Source organism: Arachis stenosperma, chromosome 3 (assembly GCF_014773155.1).
Source record: "Arachis stenosperma cultivar V10309 chromosome 3, arast.V10309.gnm1.PFL2, whole genome shotgun sequence".
NCBI classification, from domain to species: domain Eukaryota; kingdom Viridiplantae; phylum Streptophyta; class Magnoliopsida; order Fabales; family Fabaceae; genus Arachis; species Arachis stenosperma.
Window position 1 is genome coordinate 157,547,023 of NC_080379.1, and position 24,533 is coordinate 157,571,555.

General features: G+C 34.4%; 2 protein-coding genes and 1 long non-coding RNA gene across 5 annotated transcripts; 1 reads left to right on the top strand and 2 right to left on the bottom strand.

The window, feature by feature from the left end:
- Window positions 1-6,132: 6,132 nt before the first annotated feature.
- LOC130968684 (uncharacterized) lies at window positions 6,133-7,757 on the bottom strand. 3 transcript variants are annotated; one of them, XR_009081716.1, is made up of 3 exons: window positions 7,672-7,757; window positions 7,307-7,456; window positions 6,133-7,060 (listed from the first exon to the last, which is right to left on the bottom strand). It is a non-coding gene; the product is annotated as an uncharacterized LOC130968684 (long non-coding RNA). The 3 variants fall into 3 exon arrangements; XR_009081715.1 differs by having other exon boundaries at window positions 6,133-7,063; XR_009081714.1 differs by having other exon boundaries at window positions 7,301-7,456.
- Window positions 7,519-10,666, top strand: LOC130968683 (acyl-coenzyme A thioesterase 2, chloroplastic-like). Its single transcript, XM_057894082.1, has 5 exons — window positions 7,519-8,288; window positions 8,365-8,542; window positions 9,306-9,775; window positions 9,891-10,019; window positions 10,339-10,666. Exons 1-5 carry the CDS (start codon window positions 7,776-7,778, stop codon window positions 10,480-10,482), a joined length of 1,434 nt encoding a protein of 477 aa, XP_057750065.1. The 5' UTR covers window positions 7,519-7,775; the 3' UTR covers window positions 10,483-10,666.
- Window positions 10,667-10,799: 133 nt separating this feature from the next.
- LOC130967028 (formin-like protein 2) lies at window positions 10,800-14,429 on the bottom strand. The gene is made up of 5 exons (XM_057891850.1): window positions 13,687-14,429; window positions 13,066-13,647; window positions 12,676-12,899; window positions 12,331-12,575; window positions 10,800-12,135 (listed from the first exon to the last, which is right to left on the bottom strand). Exons 1-5 carry the CDS (start codon window positions 14,427-14,429, stop codon window positions 11,329-11,331), a joined length of 2,601 nt encoding a protein of 866 aa, XP_057747833.1. The 3' UTR covers window positions 10,800-11,328.
- Window positions 14,430-24,533: the final 10,104 nt, after the last annotated feature.

The following is a 24,533-nucleotide window of genomic DNA, read 5'->3' on the forward strand; positions in this document are numbered from 1 at the left end:
TTTTAGGGATTCCTGTTTTCTATAATTATAATACAAAAATATTATTTATACACCAAAATCAGTTACTAATATATTTATATATATGTATTTATAATTTAATTTATTTTTAGTATATATTTTATATTTTAATATATATATATATATATATATATATATATATATATATATATTCTATATTGATAGTTTATTTTAGTAGTTAATTTTTCTATATATTTAATATGATTTATAATAATATATTTAAATTTTTTTATTAATTAAATCTAATTAAATTAATTTAACATAATAAAAATTAATTATAATTAATATTATTCTAAATTTTATTATTTAATTTGGTTAAACTTAATTATTGAATGTGTAGTATTGCTCATTTATAATTATAATAATAATATCATTCTAATGAGACAAAGAGATTAAAGTAGTAGAGGAAAATGACACACACCTAATCGTATGTCGGGGAGACTTTCTTGAAATAGTAATGGAAACTTAACTCCTCATTTGGGTTACATGGACACTTCAAAAGGTCCCTCCTTTCTAAAACTACCTTTTGCAAGCTAATATACACTTTCTTTATTCTATCAAGGTATATAATAATAATAATAATAATAATAAAATTCATGCACATCATATATTATATATATAGATATATTTTGTTGTCTACGGTATTTCCTAATCCATCAGATCAAAGGCTAATTCATCGTAAATCTGAATTTCATTTAAGGGTCTGCTTAAGCAACGAGTGAGGTGGTCATTCCACCAACCCAAGTTAGATATCATATATTGAGATAAGTCTCAAAGTGGTCCCTGAAGTTGCACTCGAGTCTCATAGTAGTCCCTGAACTTAAAAGTTACTCATATTCATCCCTGAAGTTGCACTCCGGGACTCAAACTCGTCCTTCCGGCAATTTCTGCCCACCTGGCGCTACCGAAAAGCTGAGTTGGCCTCTTTCCTGACACGTCGGCATAACAGAAACGACGTAGTATTTGCTGTGGTGCCAAAATGACATAAAACGACGTCGTTTCACGCTAAAAAGCCCCCTTCCTCAACATTACCCTAACGAATTGTCTCTCCCCTCTCAAATCACAACACAAACACAGAGGTCTCTTCTTCTCCACTACACTCATCAATGGCGTCTGTGCGATTGTCGTTCACGCTACCTTCCTCTCTTTCGGCTACCTTCTCACCGCCACGGCCCCCAAACCCTCTTCGATGACGCCCTCTCACATTCCTCCACTGGTAACACTTTCACTAATTTTCCGTTTTGTTCTCTCTTTTTTCTTTAACAAAATCATTTAATTTCGATATATTTTATCTGAATTATCCAAATATCATTAATTATCACTCTTCTTTAGTGAAAGCAATTGAAAATTCTGTTTTCTATTTTCACTTCTTTCTTTGTGAGAACCAGAAAACATAGAAAGTAAAAAGGGAAACCAAACGTGCCCTAAGTTTGTAGCACTACTATGTAGAATAATTTTTATCTAATCGGTGTAAGAGAGTTTTATAGGATTATTTGTTCTTGAGTTGATGATTTATTGAAAATCATCAAATACTGATATGTGATTGATTGAGTGAATTACAGAGGTTCATTATTTAGATTATAAAGTAAATTTGAGCTTTCTAAGGTGGTAGCTGTTAATAAACATGATAACCACAAATAATGGCAATTCATGCCGAAAAATTGCACTATCCTTGGACTTCTATACTAAACGAAGGATTAGGCTATGCAATCTAATATGAGGATCAAGTCAATTAAGCTGAAGTTAGAAGATATCTTGTGGTATCAAGAGAAGATGTAGCAAATTGATATATACATCCTGAAGCTTATAATTAGCATTTATTGATAATTTTTAATAATGATTTGTGATTGTGTGTAGAGGAGGTGTCTATAGAGAATTGGAACCAACTTGACCAAGAATATGTCTTTGTTTATGTCAATCCAAAAAATGTTTCAAATAAAGTGCTGGTAAAGTGCCTCGTCATGAATGAGAAGTTACTCATTGATGCCTTGAAGGAAGGGTCTTCTGACCCTGCACACCTTGAGATTTGGTAAGCCTTTTTTTCCCCTTCAAGCTATAAATTCTTCAAGAGTTTTCTTTCATTTGCTGCATTGCAAAATTAAAATTTTTGTAACTGACCAACCTGGTTTTCTTTGTTCGTGTTGAATTGGGTTGCGTTGGAGTTTAGAGCTTCTATTTGTAGATGACTTATTTTATTACTCTTTTTAATTAAATAGAATTTCCATTCTTGATAGAGGAAGACCAGAAACTAAAATATAATGGCTATGGTGGGGGCAAAAAATCATACATGATTTTTAATAAAAACTGAAGTATTGAATTGTGATTTGAAAACCTTTTGAAATTAGAGTTTGTATTCTGTATTGTCAACTTTTACTCTTTTTTCCATTCCTTTCTTTGTCACATCAAATATTAAGACAGAATAGTTAAGGGAATAAAAAAATCACAATAAATATTTGTATATTCGTTCTATGCTACAAATTTTAAGCTTGTGTGTATTAAGTTTTGTTGCTCAAAGGTTATCAGCTTTTTTTTCTGGGTGAAAATTAAAATCTTTTATGGTTAATCGTACTTATTGTGAATTTACGGTTATGTCATGATCTGGTGCTTTGATTTTTCTACATACAGTGTTAGGGATTATACTATAGCAAATGAAAGCAGCAATTATTCTGAGCAGTTCAAGAATTTAGAGCAGCTACTGAGAAGACTAAATCAGGATATCTTAGCCAAATTAGCCAATTATTTTGTTATGTTTTATTTAATAAGCCTTCTTCTTTTGACTTTTTTGTGTGCATTGTGCTAAGTTGTGTAGTACTTTCTCTTTTATTTTTGTTTTTCAATCGCCTTCAATACCTGCTTTCTTGAAATAACTAATGGAGTCATTGTTTCATAGATATACTGTTTTCAATACCTTCAATAGGCTGCTGTTTATATGTGCTAAATTATTTCTGGGCTATTGGTGGTTATACATGCTGCATAATGTCCTGTTTGTATGTAACAGTGCTGTTTAGGGACTAGTCTAATGTCACTTACATAAGTTTATGGACTAGTTTGATGTCACTTATAAAAGTGTATGAACTATTTTGGTGCTCGAAAATAATTGTCTGACAGCTTTTTATAAAAGTGTAGGAATAAAAAAGTGGGGTTTCGATGTGGTCTGGTGACCCAGATTATGAGAAGTTCGAAGTTCATGGCTGGCCAACCAACATAGTTGTCGAAGTTCATGATGTGGTCCCTCTAAAAAGAAAGTTCTCCAAACATGATGAAAAAATAACTTCAGGAAGTAGCAATCCACCAGGAAGCAGTCAACCAGCAAGGAATCCCTCACCTAACCCTATGCAAGGTGCAACACAGAGAAATGTTACAAGGCTTGCAAACTTCATGAAGTTTGTGTCCACCCCTGGATTCAAGGAACCCAAGCACAAAAATGAAGATTAGGATGATCATGTTTAGGGACAGGAGACACATGGTGTCTTTGTGTATCTATTTTGCTGAAGTTTTTTTTACCATGTATGCTTTCTTAAACATTGTCCTAGTGTTTGGGATTTTAGTATCTGAAACTTATGAGATCAAAATGTTAACAACTTTGATATACTTGGTGTTTTAGCTCTATAATGCCTTTTCTGGATGAAACATTACCAATATGAATTATGATTTTCTTGAATTGAGTTTTGTTAGCTTTTTGGTTATATTTTGTCCTGTGTTAGAGAATTAAGAGTAATTCAAACCCTGTCCGTTTCCATTTCATTGAACAGAAGTATGCATATAATCAAACACTTTAATTCGCATTTCTTTCAAACAAAAGGACAGGAACAAGTACATGAACAACATATGCATATAACATGCATGTCATTTGTTTTTGGCTAGATACAGTTGACCTTGTTGTCTATCCAATTTTAATACAAAAACACCAACTACAATCAGCAGCATGAACACAAACATCAAACCCCCCCAATTTTAGAACCCTAATTTCAGCCTCTAATCTACCAAATTTCCAAGCAATCTTCATCTTCTATTTTTTATTGTCAACTGAATGCCTTATTCAATCATCACATGCTATGACATCTTCTTCCAAAACTTTATCAACCCACAAAAACAATCCACACCATTTCTTATCCACAATCTGCACAGCCAAAAAAATTCAGTTAGCAAATTTTATATCCATGAATATAGCAATCAACAATAATAATACTTACATTGTAGTTTGGGCAACCCAGGAACGGTCTCCCTAGATTAGAATCCATCCCTGACAATCACAGCACTGGTCTCGACCCACAGCCACACCATTCTGGCAAACGCGATTCTCTGTTTCTATTCATTCTCCTCATGATGTTTCCAAATGATCGTGGGTTGTTCGAACTTCCAGTTGCATTGCTCGCGCTTGCCATAATAGTCGGGCTTCAAATATGAGGAAGACAAGAACAGAGAAACGAAGAGAAGAGAAGACAGAGCGATGTGGACTTTAAAATTGGGGATTAGGGTTTTAACTTGATTTGAGGGACCAAATTGATTCCGAACAGTTTACTTTGCCACATCAGCTAACCGTTGTAATGCCCACGTGTCACGAAGCCTGCCAACTCAGCTTTCCGGTAGCGCCAGGTGGGCAGAAATTACCGGAAGGACAAGTTTGAGTCCCGGAGTGCAACTTCAGGGATGAATATGAGTAACTTTTAAGTTCAGGGACTATTATGAGGCTTGAGTGCAACTTCAGGGACTACATTGAGGCTTATCTCATCATATATTATATATATAGCATTGCTTTGCTTGAAAATAGCGAGAAAATGTTTTCTTTTCCTGAACAAAAAAATAAAAATAAAAAGGAAAGGGTCCCTCTGTGTTAGTCACATGGCGAAATTTTCATGCCCTAAAGTTCATAATAAATATATAAATGGAGTCAAAATATGTGAAGTTGGTGTGTGGTGCTCTAGTAGTGGCAGGGCACTTTCTAATTAACCAACATTATGTGTTTAGTAGAATTACAAAATTATATTTAGCTAAGGATCTAAAAGAGAGATATACAAGTCATTTAGATACAATAAGAAATTCAGTAGATGCCTATACAACAATAGCTATTACTTCAAATATCTTGGTGCCTAAGAATTATACTCAATTACTCATATAAAAGAAGTGACATACAAGTCCAAACTTATGTTACATTTTCCGTGTGCAGTTCACATAATATCATAATTTTTAGGAATTATGCAAAATGAAGTGTTGTCTTTGGTATGAATGGTAGTTTCTTTTCATTTTTTGTTTATTTTTTGCCTGGTCATCAGTATAGTAGTCTAATTATCTTAGGCTTGAAAAATAAATATTCAGGTCCAAATAAAATAAAATAAATAAATACTCATACAATGCTATGTGAATTACACTCGCCCCCAATAATAGAGAGCATTTTAGATAAACAAAGATATTTGATAATAAAAAAATATTAATAAAAAACTGTCAAAACTTATTATTTTTTATTTTATTTAATGCATCGTATAGTAAATAAATATTAAATAAGATAAGTTTAGATTTTTTTTCCCTACCATTACTGTTAGATAAAATTTACCTCTAATTCTAACCCATATTTTTCTTAAGCTCACTTGACTACACTCACTGTAACCCATACCTAAGAAGTGTCCTTTTATAAATCGAGAAGTTGATATAAAATTAAAGGGCATTTTATCCTTTTTAGGTAATATTTTCCACTAATACACAAAGGAATATATATTTATGAATAATGTTGGAAGATTAAGTTCTGAATAACAATATATACGTATTTGAAAGCAAGGGCTAAATAAATTACATGTGATTTAGCAAAGTCGGCTGGGAAATTCAACAGTATTGCAGATAAATTTCTTTAACCCATGTTGCAACACACCACTGATTTGGACCTTCCACCTAAACCCTTATAATGTGCCATTTTTATTTGGTTCCATTCTAATCTGTAACTAACAGAACAGGTCAACTGACGCAAATAAACAACTCTGACATGACAGATTAGTTCAATTGCAAGAAAGAACGATAAGTCAATTAGTTTAGCATTTTTATGTGTTGTAACTTGTAACTAGTTTTGTTTCAACAACAAGTGGAGGTGCTACTTGATGACTTGAAATACAGATCATTGGCTAATCCTTCATTTTACTAATTAATTTCCATAATAATGCAAATCACACAGCACACATATCACCTCACATTTCCACAATTTTTAATACGACCTGATTACTCAGACTTTGCTAGAAAAATCTGATGAATTAGGTGATGTGTATCTCAAACATTATATTTACACCTAATATAGTTGTTATTTTTATATGACATATTATGCTGATGCTTCGAATTGACTTTAAAATTTTATAAGTTCTACAAATCAAGTTTAAATGAAATCTAGAGTCTGATGAACAATAGCTTCTCCTTCAAGCATCTTTCTTACTTCTTTCATTGAAGGCCACGCCAATAGCAATGTTATATATGAATTTTCTCATAGCTTATTGAAGCATTCCCTTGTTCTTGCTTAAGTATGTACTTGTCAAGAGAACCATTAGGCATGTACTCATAAAGCAGAGCGAGCTTAGTTCTTTCCAGTGGTGGCAACTTCATTGATGAACTGTTGTTGATTTGGCTTAGAGAATTTGCACAACAACTTCACAGCAACATAGCGTTTGCTTTGGAGTTTTCCTTTGTAGACAGAGCCATAACCTCCTTCACCTAACTTGTGCTTGAAATTATGCTTTGTCAATTATTTTAATTTTTGAAGTTAAATTTTACAAGTCATTTTAAGGATCAAAATAGTATATAAAAATAATTTCAAAGACTAAATTAATACTGGTTAAACTTTAGAAATTAAAACAAAACACGCTTATAATTTCAAAGAACAAATTGAACTCTTATTCTTTTCTCTCACTCATACTCTTACTTTATATTTGTAGCCTTAGTCAGCCAAGATGTTAAAATTGCATAGCTAAATAAGAAAATTGAGATTCATTGGTCAATTTAAGTAAACTAAAACTCAATTAAGGGGAGTTAGAGATCTTACCGCTATAAATTGGGATAACCATAACCCCTGCTGAAATTATAAGAGAGGGAAAAAGGATTAGAAAATGGAAATAGTTAAAAATAATGTCCACCACATATTAGCAGATTGAAATACTTTTGTTCAGGCGTTCACAACAAAATAAGAATTTAGCTGAAGCTGTATACTTGTGCACGAACGAACGTAGATTAAACTATTAAATTAATTACTATATATTCTTGTATAAATATATATTAATTAAATTAAATTACGCTATAGGTTCACACGTACACTCACTCTAATACTGCATATGTACCAAGCCTCCTTGTCCTCTGCAAATTAAACTCAAATTGAACGTAATTCTGTCAGTGTTCGGGGCTAGCTATGAAGGCATTGGTTAATCGTTATAGTCTGAAACTGGGTGAGATTTTCTTTTTTTGGTTTAGTCTGAAAATAAAAAAAAAAGTTAGCATCCCAACCAAAAAATAAAAGAGTTAGGTGGAGGTTGACCCCAAAATAGAATTATCAAAGGGTACCCAGAAAAATAGAAAAGAGGTGAGCCCAAATTTATTCGAAGTTGACGAAAACATTCAAGGGTATTTTTATCAGATGTCCCCGAAGGGTATTACAGTAATTCCATATTCGCCCACCTGCCACATTACCTCCAAACTCCAAAGTAAAGTACAAATTCGAGGGAATAGATTCCAATTTCGTTGGAACATTTCATCAAACACCATAGCTTCCATCCTTTTTCCATGCAAATGCAATGCAGCCACTCAGAAACCCGAATCTATCTTCACCACTACGTCACTTTCTCTTCAGATTCAGAGTCAAACCCAATCCTCATGATTCACCATCACTGTCACTGAAGAATCTCAATCCATATCTTCACAGAACTCTCTGCGCTTCTTCTTATACGACATCATCATCTTCTCCCACGCCTTGTGAATCCGATTCCAACGATGTAAAACCCTCCGTTCACATCGATGCAGGATCGTCAAACCGCAAACCAATTAGTCTATGGCCTGGGATGTTCCATTCCCCTGCTACACACGCTCTCTGGGAGGCCAGATCCAAGATCCACGAGTCCCCCATCCTTCCCAATGGCAAAAGCTTAGAAACCGTTGCGAAATCGCCGTCAAGAAGCAGGACTAGCATATACTACAACTTCTCTTCGGATCACATACTTCGCGAGCAGTATAGGAACCCATGGAACCATATCAGGATGGGGAAGCTCGTCGAGGATTTCGACGCTCTTGCTGGAACAATTGCATTCAAGGTTTGCACTATACTCTCAAAATGAAAGTTCTTTCTTTTCTTGTTGTGTGGTAAAGCCTTTTTTTTTTGTGGTGTAGCATTGCAGCAACGAAGATGGAGCTACGAGGCCTCTATTATTGGTGACTGCTTCTGTTGACAAAATGGTTCTGAAGAAACCGATCCATATTGATGAAGATTTGACTATCGCTGGTGCGGTTACTTGGGTTGGAAGGTCATCCATGGAGATTCAAGTCGAACTCACTCAGTTTACAGAAGGTAACGTATCATCATTACCATTTACCGCTACTAATCGATTATGAGGGCTCAATAATCAACGCTTTCAATGCATATATCAGTATTAGGTTTCTAAAAGTCTGCTGCTTTTATTGTTAGTACTTGTTGGCTACTTGGCTGTGCTGTGCTTATTTAATGCAGTATATGAAGTGATTGTCAAAGTGTATTTAGAGTGTGACAATTTCTTAACTTAGCTTCATTTTATACGTCACCAAGCATGCATATGTCACTGTCAATACGTCCAAAACAACCGACTTTATTTATTCAATATTATTACTTAGTTGGATGAATTCGTGGCGTTAGTAATTAGTAATTACTAGTTATTGTGCAATGCATGCAGTACTGTTTGAGTGTTTGGTTATTATTTTCCCTAAATTTGCGATACAAGCCATGCAGGGTCAAACAGTAACTGCATCTTATTATTAACTTATGCATCATATTGTGCGATAATATGTCCCTTCAGAAAAGGGAAAAAAAAGTAGGAGAATGGAAACTTCCTGTTATAGAGAGCCCCTTTCGAATTTTTATGATGACATAGTTTTATACGCCCAAACCTGTCTTTGAAGTGTTGCATAAATAGGCTTGCTCGCGAATTTTAAATACAATAAAGTATAATACATAAATATGAAAATTTTACATAAAGAACTAGTCACAAATTTATGTTTTAAAAAAAGTATTTGTGTATCATAGTCATAGCCATTAGCCACTGATACTGCCCTCTTGATACTTCACTTGTTGCTAACAGGGAATGAGAAAATCCAAGAATCACCTAAACTTGTGGCCAACTTCACGTTTGTGGCTCGGGACTCTGCCACCGGAAAGGCAGTCCCAATTAACCAGGTCTTACCTGAAACTGAGAAAGAAAAATTGCTATGGGAAGAAGCAGAGAAGAATAGCAAGTTAAGGAAACAAAGGAAAACAGAAGAGAAACATGGAAATGATGGTGACACTGGAAAAAGGCTCAGTGCACTATTGGCAGAAGGGCGTATATTCAGTGACATGCCAGCATTGGCCAACAGAGACAGCATCCTCATGAAGGATACTTGTCTCCAAAATTCTTTTATCTGCCAGCCACAGCAGAGGAACATCCATGGCCGAATCTTTGGGGGTTTCTTGATGAGAAGAGCCTTTGAATTAGCCTTCTCAACAGCTTATGCCTTTGCTGGTGTGGCACCTCATTTCTTGGAAGTTGATCATGTTGATTTTGTTAAGCCTGTGAGTAGCATACAGGGGGCGATTATAATGAACTGAACATACATAATCATCATTAACCTCATTTATGTTAATATTTCGAGAAGGTGTTGAATTGAAAACAAGCTTGATGATGCAGGTGGATGTTGGAAATTTTCTTCGTCTCAAGACTTGTGTGCTGTACACTGAACTAGACAATCCAACAAAACCTCTGGTGAATGTTGAAGTTGTTGCACACGTTACCAAGCCTGAACTACGGTCCAGTGAGGTGAGTTTGGAATTTCATATTTTAAAATGTCAATATCAAATATTCCCCAGTATGGAATAATTAAAAGATATCCTCTGGTGAAAAAAGACATTCTTTGCTGTTATATATCTCATAAAATTATAGAGTATTATTTTTTTTTTCCTTTCTACAATATTCTTATGAGGAGGCGGCAAAGATTCCCTGCCATTGTTTTCTTCAAATATCTGTCCAATTCTATTTTAAAATTTATGGATAATAAACTAGTACTACTATCGAAATATAAAAATCGAGTGCTTTATTTTTAACCATTTCACTTAATTCCATGTTTGTCTTCAAACAGGTATCCAACAGATTCTACTTTACATTCGGTGTTGATTCTGAGGCCATTAGAAATGGATTGAGGATTAGAACCGTTGTTCCTGCTACAGAAGAGGAAGCACGAAAGGTACTTGAACGCATGGATGCCGAGCGTGAGGACTCCTAGTTTTAGTTAATCAGGACATGAACCTACTTGTCATTAAAGAGAACAAGGTTATACAGAAAAAAAAGAACCTGTTTAATTGTTTCTTGAAGAATTTTATTATGTCCGAAATGTCCGCTGTGTATTGGATCTACAAGACCAATATTTATTAATTCTTAATTCTGTGGAACATGAAGCTACTTCTCCATTCAGGTTATGGAATTCATAATGAAGTTGAAGGGAATGTGATGGAACTGCTAATGAAGTTAAAGAGTGCTTCATAACTCACAATGATCAAATTGCTATGGCCTATCATTGAATATCATCATTAGCACCAAACATATTAAACTTGGTTATGAGGGCCCAAGTAATGTCATTTATCTCCAAAGTTGTGGATTTTAGGGATCCACATTGATATTCCCTCAGGCAAATGCCAGAAAGGAAAAACCAGGACCTTTTTCCACAAAATAGCTTTCAAGTTCGGATGATTCTTAACCTTAGTGCCCCCACCACTGCTACATTAGAAATAACTTGATTGTACTCGGAAATAATAATTCTCTACTTACATGGATGATAAAAACAAGGAAAATCCAAAATTTCTATCTATCTTATCATTTATAACTACAACACTGTAACGTAAAAAAGAAATGTACTCAAATTTATTATATGGTCTAGGCAGTAAACATATACAGAGTAATCTAGGCACGAGAAAAAGTGTCATCCATGATAGCATGGGCTTTGTCATCATTCAAAGAAGGGATATGCTTGTCTTCAGTTGAGAAATGTCGTAACGTTTGGATGGTAAAAATCTAGCGCATCAATGACCAAAACCAAACATGTATAGAACTTACTCAAACAGTTGCAGTTGGGTTAATCAGATTCAGATGAATCACATGGCTGCTTACCAGTAATAATAGGAAAAATTGCTGGCATCACAGGGTTTGCAGGCATTACAGATTGTCTAGAACCAACTAGAGTCCTCTCATTCGCTTTCCCAACTTCCTTGCACACACCATCTAATATCGAAAGGAAATCCCTCACTACCATAAAAATTCTAAACGGATGAGCTTCTTCCTTTGCTGAATTCCCATGGAAATACTCAGTTATCTCCTTTACTGAAGAGAGAGCCCTTTTCTCTTGGTTCTGGATTCTTAAAATTTCTTCTCCTCCTTTCTCCAAGAAACATTTCATTGCCTCAGAAAACTTTTGGCTAGTGTCTTTCAAGGGTGACATTTCATTCAGTTTGACAACTTCCACAACTTTCTCGATCCCCTTAGCAAGTTTAGCAACATCGCTGCTAAGCATGTCTGAGTCCATGGTAGCTGTTTTTTTCACATTGGTGAGCTCACCACTCAAGCCCGAAACAACTTGCAGTCCAAGCTTCCGGAATTCAACCTCATCTTGAAGAGTATATTGCTGGTTGTTCTCGGAGGCCGGATGATTGTTAGAACCGGAAATATGAGATCCCTCGGTTCTGACAATTTCCTGTACAACAAAATGCAATAGAGTGGTCTTTCCATCGGTTCCTTTAATATCAACGAGCTTCAGAAGTGTGTCCAGCTTGAATGCATGCGCATCGCCCCGATCAGTGCCAACATTCATTCGGTTTCCAGTTCTGAGAACAGCTTCAAGTAACTTCAAAAACATTCTGCTGTTCCTCAATTCCTCACAAGCCACCTGCGGAAGAGATTGAAATATGAGAATTTATTGCAGTCTTCGTATAAAAAATCAGTCATGGTTGCAATTAGATTAGTAAGTTTAAGGTAATAGTTAAGTGTTTTCGCCTTTTTGGGCTTGATTGATACTGAAAGGTCAGAGATTCATAATATCATATCAAACAATAAGCACACAATATGATATATTGAATAATACCTCCAGAGTCTCAAAGGACTTTTTAAGGTATTCTAATTCAGAATCAAAATTAGCAATGTAGAGCATAGCTTCCACTCTCTTAAATGCAAAAGGTATATCAAGCATGATCTTCAGAAATTTCTCAGCAGGGCCAAGCTTGAAGGGCGATTCGTCTTGGAACTCCCTCAGCTTAGTTTCTTCTTCTTTGGTTGGAGCCATCTTCAACAAACTCTCCAGAAGTTCTGTTCCCAGTGTATCACAGTTGCCTATTCCCAAAAAAGGAATAAAAAATAAGTATTTCAAAATCTCACTGAAAAATAAAGGCCCTTGAATAGTAGTTTCCATCTTATTCAGTTTTAGTTTCACCTTCCCTGAGAGCTTCACAAACTTCATCAATAGTTACATTGAGCGCCCTAAGCAAAATAGCAATGTTCTGAGACTTCTTGGGGTCAAGCACCCTATTCTCCGGCGGCACCGGTGAAGAATGAACCGTTTGACCACGGCGGCCATTATTATCTCTAAAAGCCAATGTAGGATTTTCCTTTGAGTTATTAACCATGAACAGCGTCTCAATCATGTCCTCGTTCAATCTGGATAGCTCAGATCCATCAAATCATTATATAATTGAAACAACACAAACATATAATATAATATATAGAATCGCACTAAGATGTTGACTGATATTAATCAACAATGGAAAAAGCTAACTTAATTAATTAATAATAAAGAATAGGACGTGAGTTTAATGTGTCATACTGGAAAGAACTTGGTCTCAAGCGATCCCACACCGTTGCCCTATCAGAACTAGCTTTCACTTTATCCCAATGCAAAGCTTTTAACTTTGGCTTCGGAGTTTCCTCACTCTCATTCTTATCAACATTTGGCGCCAATTTATTCATCACCGGAGTCTCCCAGAACCGCGGCGGAGGCGGCGGTGGTGGTGGCGGAGGAGGAGGAGGCAGTTCGGTGCCCGGAACATCCCAACTGGATCTCAACTCCTCTCTAGGCTTAGGAGAAGAAGAAGAAGAACACAAAGAAGACGGCGACTGCGACGCAGAAACTGGGTTCTGATTAGGTGGTGGCAGTGATTTGGTGCTTTCAGGGCTGAGAGGGGAACAAGAACGAGAATGAGATGGGGTTCTTGAGTTTAAGCTTCTGCATCCGAGTTTCTCCAAAGGAAAAGCCTTCGGTGAACGAGAACTTGAATCTTCGACTCCAAGAACCGCAACAGGGGAAGGAGGACTCTCTTGTCTGTTACCGGAAGAGCCTCTCGGAGAAAAGAACTGTTCCTCTTCTTCATCTTGATTCTCCTTGTGCTTTTCGTCCTTGTCTTCTTCACTCAGCCATGGCTGGAAATTGTGGCGGGGAAGGGGAGGCAGTGGTTTTAGTTCCGGCGAATCATTCAGTTTCCGGTACGGCGGCACCATTAAGGTTCCGGTGGTGCTGCTGGAGCTTGAATCCGGTGGCTCTGAACTAGCCACCGTGCCGAGGTAGAGGTAATCTGTGCGCGGGCTTGAGGCGGCGCCGGGGCCGCCGCGGGGCTTGGGGTGGGTGCCGTCGGAGGTGGCAGCGTTGCGTGGGAACAGGCGGAGGCTATCTTGCCTGGAGGCCTTGTCGTCGTCTTCGTCATCGTCGGCGTGGAAGGATGACGAGGTGCGGGAGCGGCGGTGGAGTGCGAATGCGGCAGCGGCGGAGAGGAGGGCGAGGGAAACAAGAGAGAGGGTGAGAGCAAGTGCGAGTGCGGGACGGTGGTGGGTGGAGGTAGGGTGTGGGAGGAGGAGGGAGGAGATGTTAGCCGGGAATGTGGCGACGACGGAGGGTGATGGAGGAGGTGGAGAGGGGCGGTAAGTAGGAAAGAAGAAATGGTTGTTTGGTGAGGAAGAAGAAGACGGTGAGGAAGGTGATGAAATAGAAGAGAATGGAAGCTTGGGTTGTTGGTGTTGTGGTTGTGGTTGTGGTTGAGGAGAGGGAGATGGTGGTTGTGTAGGGGGAATGGGGATGGGGAGTGAAGGCGCCGGGAAGAGCGGGTGGTGGAGAAGGTGGCGGTGATGAGCGGCGAGGGAAGAAGAGAAGAGGAGTGATAAGAAGCAGAAGAGGAAGGTAAATGTAGTGTGGGACATGATGCAGAAGAAAAAAGGAGAAGGTTTGGGAGTTAGGAGTGATGAGTAAATAATGTTATTTGGAGAGAATGGTAGGAATGTAGCTCAAGACTTGTAGTTGTAGTTTAGGAAGCCATGAGTGTGTTGGTACAAGTACTTACTATATGGTGGTATTCATGGTTAAGAGAACAGCGTTGAAGGGTTGTTGAGGTGGTGTATGCAGTGTGCAGGAAGTTGGCAGCAGTAGAGACTAGAGAGAGGTAAAAAGGTAAAACCAGAGCCCCATGCCACCCGCGCTTTCTCTCTTTCTCTCCATTCTCAAAAGTTGTGATCTTATACTGTTCACACTCATGCTTCATAACCCCAAATTTCCATTTCTTTCCATTCTCTCTTTAACCATCACTTACCCTTTTATTATCCATTTCTTCATTCTTCAACATTTTTTTTTCACAACCAAGTTATTTATTTTAAATATGACAACTTTTTAGAATTTTACTAGGTATGCTACACATACAAGTCTTTTTACCTTACAAATCTTACAAGTTAGTACAAGTCCAACAAAATACACGCACATTACACTCCCACATTTAAGAGTAAATACATGCAGGTTAATTAACCACTTCCTATTTCCAAAGCGCACTACTCACCATTATGAACGACTCTTCTTCTTTTTTCTCGATGAAAACCACAACTGTCATTTTTCTTTGCGTTTCTCCTCCTCCTCCTCTTCTTCCTTCTTCTTCTCCTCCTTCTTTGTATTTTTCTTCCTTTTTCTTCGCGTGTTTCATCTTCATTGTCGTGTTTCTCCTTCTTCTTTTGATTTTGCAACATTATGTATTTTTTTCTTTTTAGATTTTTCCTCCCAAAAAGAATTATGAGAATATGAAATAAGAAGATGAAAAAGAAGAAGCAGCAAAAGATGAGGAGGAGGAAGAAGAAGAGTTCTAAATTATGCAAAACTCATCAGAATAAAAATACACTCAAATATCTTCGTTTTGTACCCAAATATCTTCGTAGTACACCTACATATTTTCGTTTTACACCCAAATTTGCTGCAAATACAGAAATGAGTTATGTTACGTGTACACTAAAATCAGTCACCAAGTCAGCAAGGACTGCAAAATACACCTAAAATACACCACAGAAGGGATGCAAAATACACCAAAAATACACCATATTAAAACAAGCATAAACTATAGAATGCAAATACAATTATAAAACCATCATAAAAATAACAAAAATCAGATTCATGAATCATAACTAAACAGAAACTAAAACAATTCAACTAAAAGAATAAGACAATTCACCCTCCGTCAGATGAAAAGTCATAAGCTATAAATACACCCAAATATTCCTGATCTACATCTGAACGTCTGATATAAAATGGACAAGATTATATTAATTCTAATCAGAACTAGTACATTAGATTCAATTCAAACAAGGAAGAATTAACAGCAAATTTCACAGGCAAGGTTTACGCATTAGTTCATCTGACAATCTGAAGTTGAATTATCCATTATCTTAAAAAATGATTTCAGAGTTTGATGTAAAAAAAATGAAAATCGAAAATAACGAAGAAAGAGAACAGAGAGAGAAAAGCACGTAAATGAAGAAGGAGAAAGAGAAGGCAAGAAATTCGAAAAAGAAAATGGAATCCTTTTAAAAATAAAAAATTTGTTAGAGACGCGTAAAATGTGTGCATGTTTGGGCGTCATTATTTTGTTAAAAAAAATCTTTTTTCAATAAAAAAGATCTTTTTTATTTTTTAACGTTAACGTGTTTGGCAAATTTTTAGTAGGAAAAGTAAAAGCACTAGTAAAATTAAAAAAAAAAATCTTTTTTGAGAAACTGTAATTTACATCTTTTTTTAAAAGATCTTTTTTCTTTAAAAAAAATATTTTTTATGTAATAAATAAACAAAAAAGTATTTTTATATTATTATACCCAAACATAATTGATAGATAAAAAGATTTTTTTACATGAGATATCCAAACATAAAATTACTTTTACTATATATGTATAACAAATACGTTTAAACGTATTATCAATTAAAAGCTCACCCAAACAAGCCCTATATATGTATAACAAATACGTTTAAACGTATTATCAATTAAAAGACTTATAAAACTCGTATAAAAAAATTAATTGTATGTATGTAGAGATTAATCCTTTTACAAATATGTAACGTAGATTTTAAAATTTTCATCCTATGAATATATTACCATTCTATCTAGTAATGATGAATATCCACCAAACCAAAATCTATAAATATATAATGAACCAATTACTATTTTTTCCCAATAAAAATTATCAACATCTAATAATAATAAAAATCATTATTTAAACATCTAATAATAATAATAATAATTGTCTTTATTATTTGAAGAAAGAATTAAATATTTTTAATGTTTAATTTATATTATTTTTATATTCTAAGGGTTGTCATGGTTTATAAAGCTTGGAATTATGACGGATAAAACTAGTTTAGTTCTTTTTTTATTTTGTCTTGATTTTTTAATTGATGTTTGTAATTTTAGTGATTGATATAGTAAAATTCTGCTGTTATTATAATAGAGACTAGATGTATATTTCATTACACTTCAAAATTAAATTATGATACATATTAGTATAACTTTTTCTATTCTTTTGTCTTTAATCTTTTGCAAAACTAAAGAAAACCTCTTACCAACTAATAACTCGCTTTAATTTAAAAAGAATGCCTTACTTCAAACTTTCTTTTTCTCAAAACCTATAAAATTTACACTCTTAAAATTATATGCATAATTTATGGGAATATTATTTGTAAAACTTACCTATAATTTTTTTAAAAAAAAATCTTGTTCTAATCCATATGTATACACGTAACTTTGACACACTTATCAGAGCAGTTAACCTCAAATCTCAACCTCAAGTAAATGTTAGTACGTGCTAAGTAATGCAGGTGCCACCCAGGTGATCACTACTCAAGGCAATGCCAAAACATGCCGCCAGATGTTGACAAATCTGATTGCATGCAATCATATATATTTAATAATCTTTGATAATGTCACGTATTATATATGTGCTAAATCTCTTTTACAGTAATAATTAATCACTACTTTGTCTTTCAGTTATATAGGTTTGAATATAATTATTCATACATGACTTTATAGTTATAGAGGGGATCATGTGCCCGATTTCCCCTTCAAGAATATGCTCCATTTTCTGCACTTTTATTGTATACGATGACAACAAAGAATGAATGAAATCCCAACCTAAGCTTTTTGATCAAACTTTTTCTCTCTCTCTTTTTTTTTTTTCCTTTTCTTTTTTGGTAAAATCCTTTTTGTTTCGTGGCTATCTAGTCTACTTCAATTCATTCGTCTACTACGACTGTTCCCAGCTTTGTGCATCCGACATTATTGAAGTTGGATTCTCAATCATTTTGTTGATTCAATCAATACAAACCATGAAACTAAGTAAAAATAATTGTATTCCACTCATGATGAAGGCATGAATTATTATTTTTCCTCTTAAGGCCCCACCACCCTTTATTATCGTTGGTGCTGCTGCTAGCTAGGTGCCACCACTTTCATCCAAATCAAATTGAACCAATTATCAAAACAATAAGGGTTTCAATTTCATGTATATGCTCCTCAAGGTTGACACGGTGTTAGCTACTCTTTAAACTTGGATCAAAATAATAAGCTCCTGTTATTATGTATAAGTATCTAATTTTTTACACGAAAATTTTTATATCGTTTTAATATTAGTATCTTTAACAATTTATTCGCATTTTTTGTGTAATTTTTTAATTAAAAAATAAATTTATTAAAATATACAACTAAATTGATATATAACAAGGATATTGTTATTAGGGGACATCTGTGGTGACCATAATGAAGCAGTTATTAAGGAGGCCAAGCATCACAACTAAAAAATAGATTAATACAGACAAATTTACAGACAGATTTAGTCTTTATTATAGACGGATTTTTTGTTACCGACAAAATTACAGACGGATTTTGTCCCTCTGTAAAAGCCCCGTCGGAAATTATTTACCGACGGATTTTTTTCCGTCGGAAAATTATCGACGGATTTTTACCCGTTACCGACGGATTTTTCCTCTGTAAATTCTGCATCCATTTTTCGAAGGCGACGAACTTTCCGACGGATTTTTCGTCTGTAATTACAGACGGATTTTCCGTCTGTAATTACAGACAGATTTTCAGATGGATTTTCCATCTGTAATTACAGACGGATTTTCAGACGGATTTTCCGTCTGTAATTACAGACGGATTTTCCGACAAATTTTTCGTCTGTAATTTGAACTTTGGAGAATCATCTCACTCTGATTACAGACAGAAAATCCGTCTGTAAATCCGTTAGTAAGGTAAAATAGAATTTTTTTATTTTTCTAATTACAAAATAAACTTGTTTTCATACAAAATAAATATAAATTTAATACAAATTTTTATCTAATTTGTATTCAAATATTTATAATATTTCAAAAAATAAACAAATTCATCGTATTATCAAACTAAAAGAAAAGTACTATAAACAAGCATGTCAATATAATTCAAAACATAAACAAAATGTATTGATACATCAACTATAATTCAAAACAAATACTACTGAAAAAAAAAACCTGTAAAATGTGTATTGTAGCATACACTAAAGGTGTATAAAAGAATCTACTCTTGTAGCTAACCACTATTAGACTAGTTTAAAATTAAACTAAATATAAAGAGTATAATCCCCAAGTAACATTGGTTTACAAGAAAATACATGAGCATAGACTAGACATTAATTGTTCAATTCTTCTAAGATCCATTCAACGTTTTTTCTTTCTCTTAGTGGCTTGTTCTACTAAGACCTGCAGAAGGGTTAATGCTTAATCAAGTCACAAAATTGTCATGTTGGCAGATCTCATGATTGTACCTATGTTTTAATTTATTGTTCCTTGTTTATCAACATTTAATTCTTCTACATGATGAGTTTTGGCTGTGTCATGAACATAATGAAGCAGTGATTAAGGAGGCCAACGCGATGAATATCCAATTGAAAGGTTATGCGTGGCAGATTTGGAAAGAAAAGACCAGAATAGTTAATATGGTCAATAATAGTGAAATTCTTAATAAATTATATATTTTATTTATAAAAAAAATCAATCAATATAATCTAAATATAGTACAAATTAATTAATTATTTAATTATGAATATAAAATTTAAATATATAAAATATTTAATTATATAGTCTGTTAATTTTTTTTAGTTTTATCAAATTTGTAATTAAATTTTTATATTATTTTTTTAATTAAATTCTTATACTATTTTTATTTTTGTAATTAGGTCATTTTCGCGTTAAAATATTAAAACTAATGAAATATTTTTTTGGAAAAAATGTGGTCAAAGATATTTTATGAGTATATTAGTTTGCAAAAAAATATTCTGTTAACTCTAACATTTTTTACATTAACAATGACCTAATTGCAAAACTAAAAGCAATGTAAAAATCTAATTGAAAAAAAAAATATATAAAGATCTAATTATAAAAAGTAAAGTATCGTTTTTGTCCCCAACGTTTGGGGTAAGTCCCAAAGTTGTTTCTAACGTTTCAATCATCCTATTTAAGTCCTCAACGTTTCAAAACTGACTTAATGTTGTCCTACCTTTAAGGATCCGTTAACAGAATTGATGACGGGACAAAATTGAGACAATTTTAAAACATTAAGAATTTAAATAGGACGCGAAAACGTTGGGGACAAAAATCGTACATAGAAAAAAATTTTAATTTTATCCTTCAATAATATCAATTTTTTACTATACATAGTATTCAATTATTTTTTAATCACATCTAAGTAAATTACACTTAATTATATTACTTTCATTTTAAATAAATTAATTTTTTTATAATTTTATTCTTAAAGATTTTTAGTTATCATAAAATGTTTGTAGAATGACTAGTATATAAACTTACAGAAAAGAAAAAAATAATATATATACAATAAAATATAAATTATACCTTTTGTCACTAATGTATCAAAATTTTTTAAAATTATAAAAAAATAAATTTATTTAAAATGAAAGTAGTGTGATTAAGTGTAATTTATTTAGATGTAATTAAAAAATAATTGAATACTATGTACAGTAAAAAAATTAATATTATTGAAAGATAAAATTAAATTAGAATTTATTTTTATGTATCGTTTTCGTCCTATTTAAGTCCCTAACGTTTCAAAATCGTCTCAATTTTATCCCGCCATCAATTCTGTTAATTGCAGAACAACATTGAGTCAATTTTAAAATGTTAGGGACTTAAATAGAACGATTAAAATGTTAAGAACCAATAGAATAATTAAACCTATGTAAAAATGATGAGTGAAAAGAATGATAATAGCCACATTTTTGTGCAAGTATTTGGATTTTTTTTGTCATATATACATCTATTTAAAAAATAATCAATCAAATAATTAAATTAAAAAAATAAAATATACTCAATTACAAATGTTAATTATAAAAAATTAATTAAGAGATATAACTAATATATAATAGAAACCAAATTATCAATATAAATATTTGAATAAAAAACAATAAACTTAAAACTTCATAATATAACAAATTTTGATTTTAAGTTTTCAACTTAGTTCCTTCTTATATTATCCATTTAAAAAAAGAAATAATAATTATTAATAGATATATAATAAAAAAATTAAAAAAATCAAAATATAATGCAATTAAATGAGGTTTAACTCAATTTGTTGGGTTGGAATTCAATTACGAAAATTTAAAATTAACAAAAAATAATAAGATTTTTTTATAAATTTTAAATTAATGTCAGTAGTTTCTTATTTTTTATTTTTTTATTTGGTTTTTCATTTTTATTAATTGAACAACTTTTTTGTTTATTCCTTTTTTCGGTGTATTTATATTTTTCTTTTTTTATAATTTAGCTTTTTCTATTTTTTGTCTATATTGTCGAAGGCCCACAAAATTTTTTTTGGAAATTTGTAAAAATTATGGTTTGCTTGCTTTAATATAATTCACAAAAACATATTTTTAAAATGATTTTCATTATAGTCAATTATTTCATATATCAACATTTTATTTGTGGGTCAATTTTTGGCCACCCTTAATTACTACTGCCTTAGTCACCAGAGAACTCTCTTGTTATTATATATAATGACAAAACTATTTGATGTACTAATATCTTTTTAAGAACTGGCACAACATTTGTTATTATTAACTAGAATATCAATCATTCAATAAGTTAAAAGACAATCACGGAGATTAACTATGAAATCACAAAACAAACCGCATAAGTGAATGAAATTACTAGTTATCATTAATTTTGTCCAAGTTATCATAGGACTAGCTGGACACGTTGAATTGGACTAGACATTTTAGTTTGTAACTAAAATTAATTAGTTTATTAGTCTAATATTTAATTCTCATATTAGTCCTTGGTTCATTTCGTTTCATTAATTTCTAACGAAATTGTCTTACATTTTATGTTAAGTTACATATTAAGTGTCACGCTATAAACAAGATAAATTAATTTTTGAACAAATTATTACCATTAATTTAGTTTTTCAAATATTTTTTGTTAGACAAATTAATTTTTAAAATTATTTATTATAAGACAAATCAGTCCCTAAAAATATTTAGTATCAATATATCTACTGGGCCTTTTGATAATAAATATTTTTGAAGAGTAATGTATTTTATAATGAATAATTTTAGAACTAATTTGCCAGATAATGAATATTTTAGAGGATCAAATTAATTGTAATTTGTCTAACGATCAATTTGTTTTTTTATATGCGTGGTACTTAACATCTGACGGGATATTAATATAATATAATACCTAGAATAATTCTATTAAAAAATGACAAAACAGTGAATCAAGATTAATATAATTTACGGAATTAAATGTTACAGTGCAAAATTGATAAATACTGATCTCTACTTTTTCCAAAAACCTAAACATATATATGGTGTGTTTATCTTGCTCAGCATTGAGAACTTTGTCCATTATAATTAATTCATGGAAATGCAGGGTCTTGTGACTTGATCCTACTTGCACCCTCTATTGCTATTTGTGTCTCTGGATATATGTCACCACATCAAATTTTATAGACTACAAATTATGGTCAAGATGCTACGTCAGGAATCCGTTAGCCAAATATAGCACTTGTGAATTGTGACGGATTTTTTTTTAATATAAAAATATAGTCTCTCAAAATAATAAGAAGATATTAAATAACCTATTTTACATTGGATTTTTTATTTTTATAAATAAAATAAATATTAAATTTACCGAAATAAATATTTTTACGAGTATTTACCGTTTTAAATAATTCTATCATATCTCATTTACACTGTAAATGAGATTAATTTTCATGTATCTCGTTTACAGTGTAAACGATATATACATATCTCGTTTACACTGTAAATAATATATATAAATATATAAGACATTAATCAGCATCTATAAAATGATGTATAACTCTTAGTATTCTTCACACACATTTCATATTCTTTAACTTTCTCCTTTCTCTAGAAAACAAGGCTGACTGACCAGTAACAATCCATTAATAGTTGTAGAGCTTTATTTGAATTGTCGTATGAGAAATGGCGACAACGGGGTGACATTTGAGTGTCAGGATTCGATATTGTTTCGCACTCAGCGTGTGGAGACGTTGTCGGATTTGAAGAGTTTGATATTGAGCAAGCTTGGGGGGACACAACCGAGAAAAATCGGAAGGGTGGCGTATAGGTTGTTGGTACCCATGGGAAATGGAGTCTTCCGGTTTTGGCTATTTCGACTTCACAGGGACAAGCATGTGCGACTGATGTTCGATATGCATTCACGGGAGGATCATGTGTGAACACGTAATGGAGCTGTCCGCCGAGGTGGGTCACGGTGGTAGTGGGAGTTCCGCACATGACACGTATGTGCAGGATGACCGTCCTCTCGCACCACCGCCCATTCATGTCGCGATTCCGGAGAATGAGGCAGAGGAGGGTGAGGAGGAGTCGGACGAGGACTATGTGGCGGACAGTGGAGACAGTGAGTCTTCCGTTGGCGGCGATGAGGATGGATTTGTGCCGGAGACACCTGCAGGGGCTGTGCCGCGCCATGTGCTGCCTCCACCTCACCCGATTCCAGCACTATCGGCTGTACCAAGTCACTATCACAGTCTAGATCTGGACGCCATGCATGAGAGGATCCCGGTTTCTGATACCTGTGGAGTGGATTACAACCTGGACGGCGGTGTGGAGTTTCGGGTCGGACACAGGTGCCACATGGTAGAGGTTGAGTCTGGCACTGAGGTCGAGATGGCCTAGGGTCGATGGCTGGCAGCGCTGGTGCAGCCGGCTGCAGGGACGGTGGGGCATGGTATGGCTGAGCCCCCCTGATGGTGGACCAGTGGTGTACTGATGGAAGTGTAGCTGAGGATGCGTAGGTGGCCCTGATGGAAGGGTGACTAGCGGCTGGGATGAGGTCAGGTACATACCGTAGTCATGCGAGGGAGGCGTCGCATACTGGCTACCAGGCCACACACCTGCCCCGAATGACGACGCAGAAGCAGGTGATATCAGAGGAATCTAGGTGGACGTCTGTGCGGTACCTGATGCATGCTGGTCATCCCCGATCCCAACCTCCCAAACTGTGCAGAAATGCTTGGCTAACCGATCCATAGCTGGTGGGGCGGCGGTGTGAATATGGAAGGCGTTGTCAAGGAAGATCTCATCAAGCATCTCATCCTCCTCCTGATGGGTACCGGAAGGCCCACCCTCATGCCAACCAGGAGGTGGTATATCCCAATCTCCCAGTAGTTGTGCACCGCCGCTCCCAGATGAATGCCAAGCTCCATGTGATGGGGGAGGGGAAGGTGGTGGAGGTGAGACCTCTCTGTCCTGTAGGATGTCTCCATGCTCCTCCTGGTGGGCGTACTCGGCCTCCTCATCAGACTCAACTCCGACCCCACCCTTCTTGGGCGGGCCCTCTCCCTCCTGACCGGCTTGCTAGGCTGACGCTCTATGTGGCCCCTCTCTCTCCGAGCAGGTCATCGAGTATCATCCCTACCCTCTCTCGCACGTCGACGTCGATCTGGCACGCCACGAGGAAGGGAGAGATCA

What these genes read in the sequence shown, in the direction of transcription:
- LOC130968683 (XM_057894082.1), top strand. Translation starts at nt 7,776, where the DNA reads ATGCAGCCACTCAGAAACCCGAATCTATCTTCACCACTACGTCACTTT. An exon ending in CTGGAACAATTGCATTCAAG is followed by an intron (nt 8,289 to 8,364) that starts GTTTGCACTATA and finishes TTTGTGGTGTAG; the next exon opens with CATTGCAGCAACGAAGATGG. An exon ending in CTGAACTACGGTCCAGTGAG is followed by an intron (nt 10,020 to 10,338) that starts GTGAGTTTGGAA and finishes GTCTTCAAACAG; the next exon opens with GTATCCAACAGATTCTACTT.
- LOC130967028 (XM_057891850.1), bottom strand. Translation starts at nt 14,429, where the DNA reads ATGTCCCACACTACATTTACCTTCCTCTTCTGCTTCTTATCACTCCTC. An exon ending in TTGAGACCAAGTTCTTTCCA is followed by an intron (nt 12,900 to 13,065) that starts GTATGACACATT and finishes TGAGCTATCCAG; the next exon opens with ATTGAACGAGGACATGATTG. An exon ending in TTGTGAAGCTCTCAGGGAAG is followed by an intron (nt 12,576 to 12,675) that starts GTGAAACTAAAA and finishes TTTTGGGAATAG; the next exon opens with GCAACTGTGATACACTGGGA.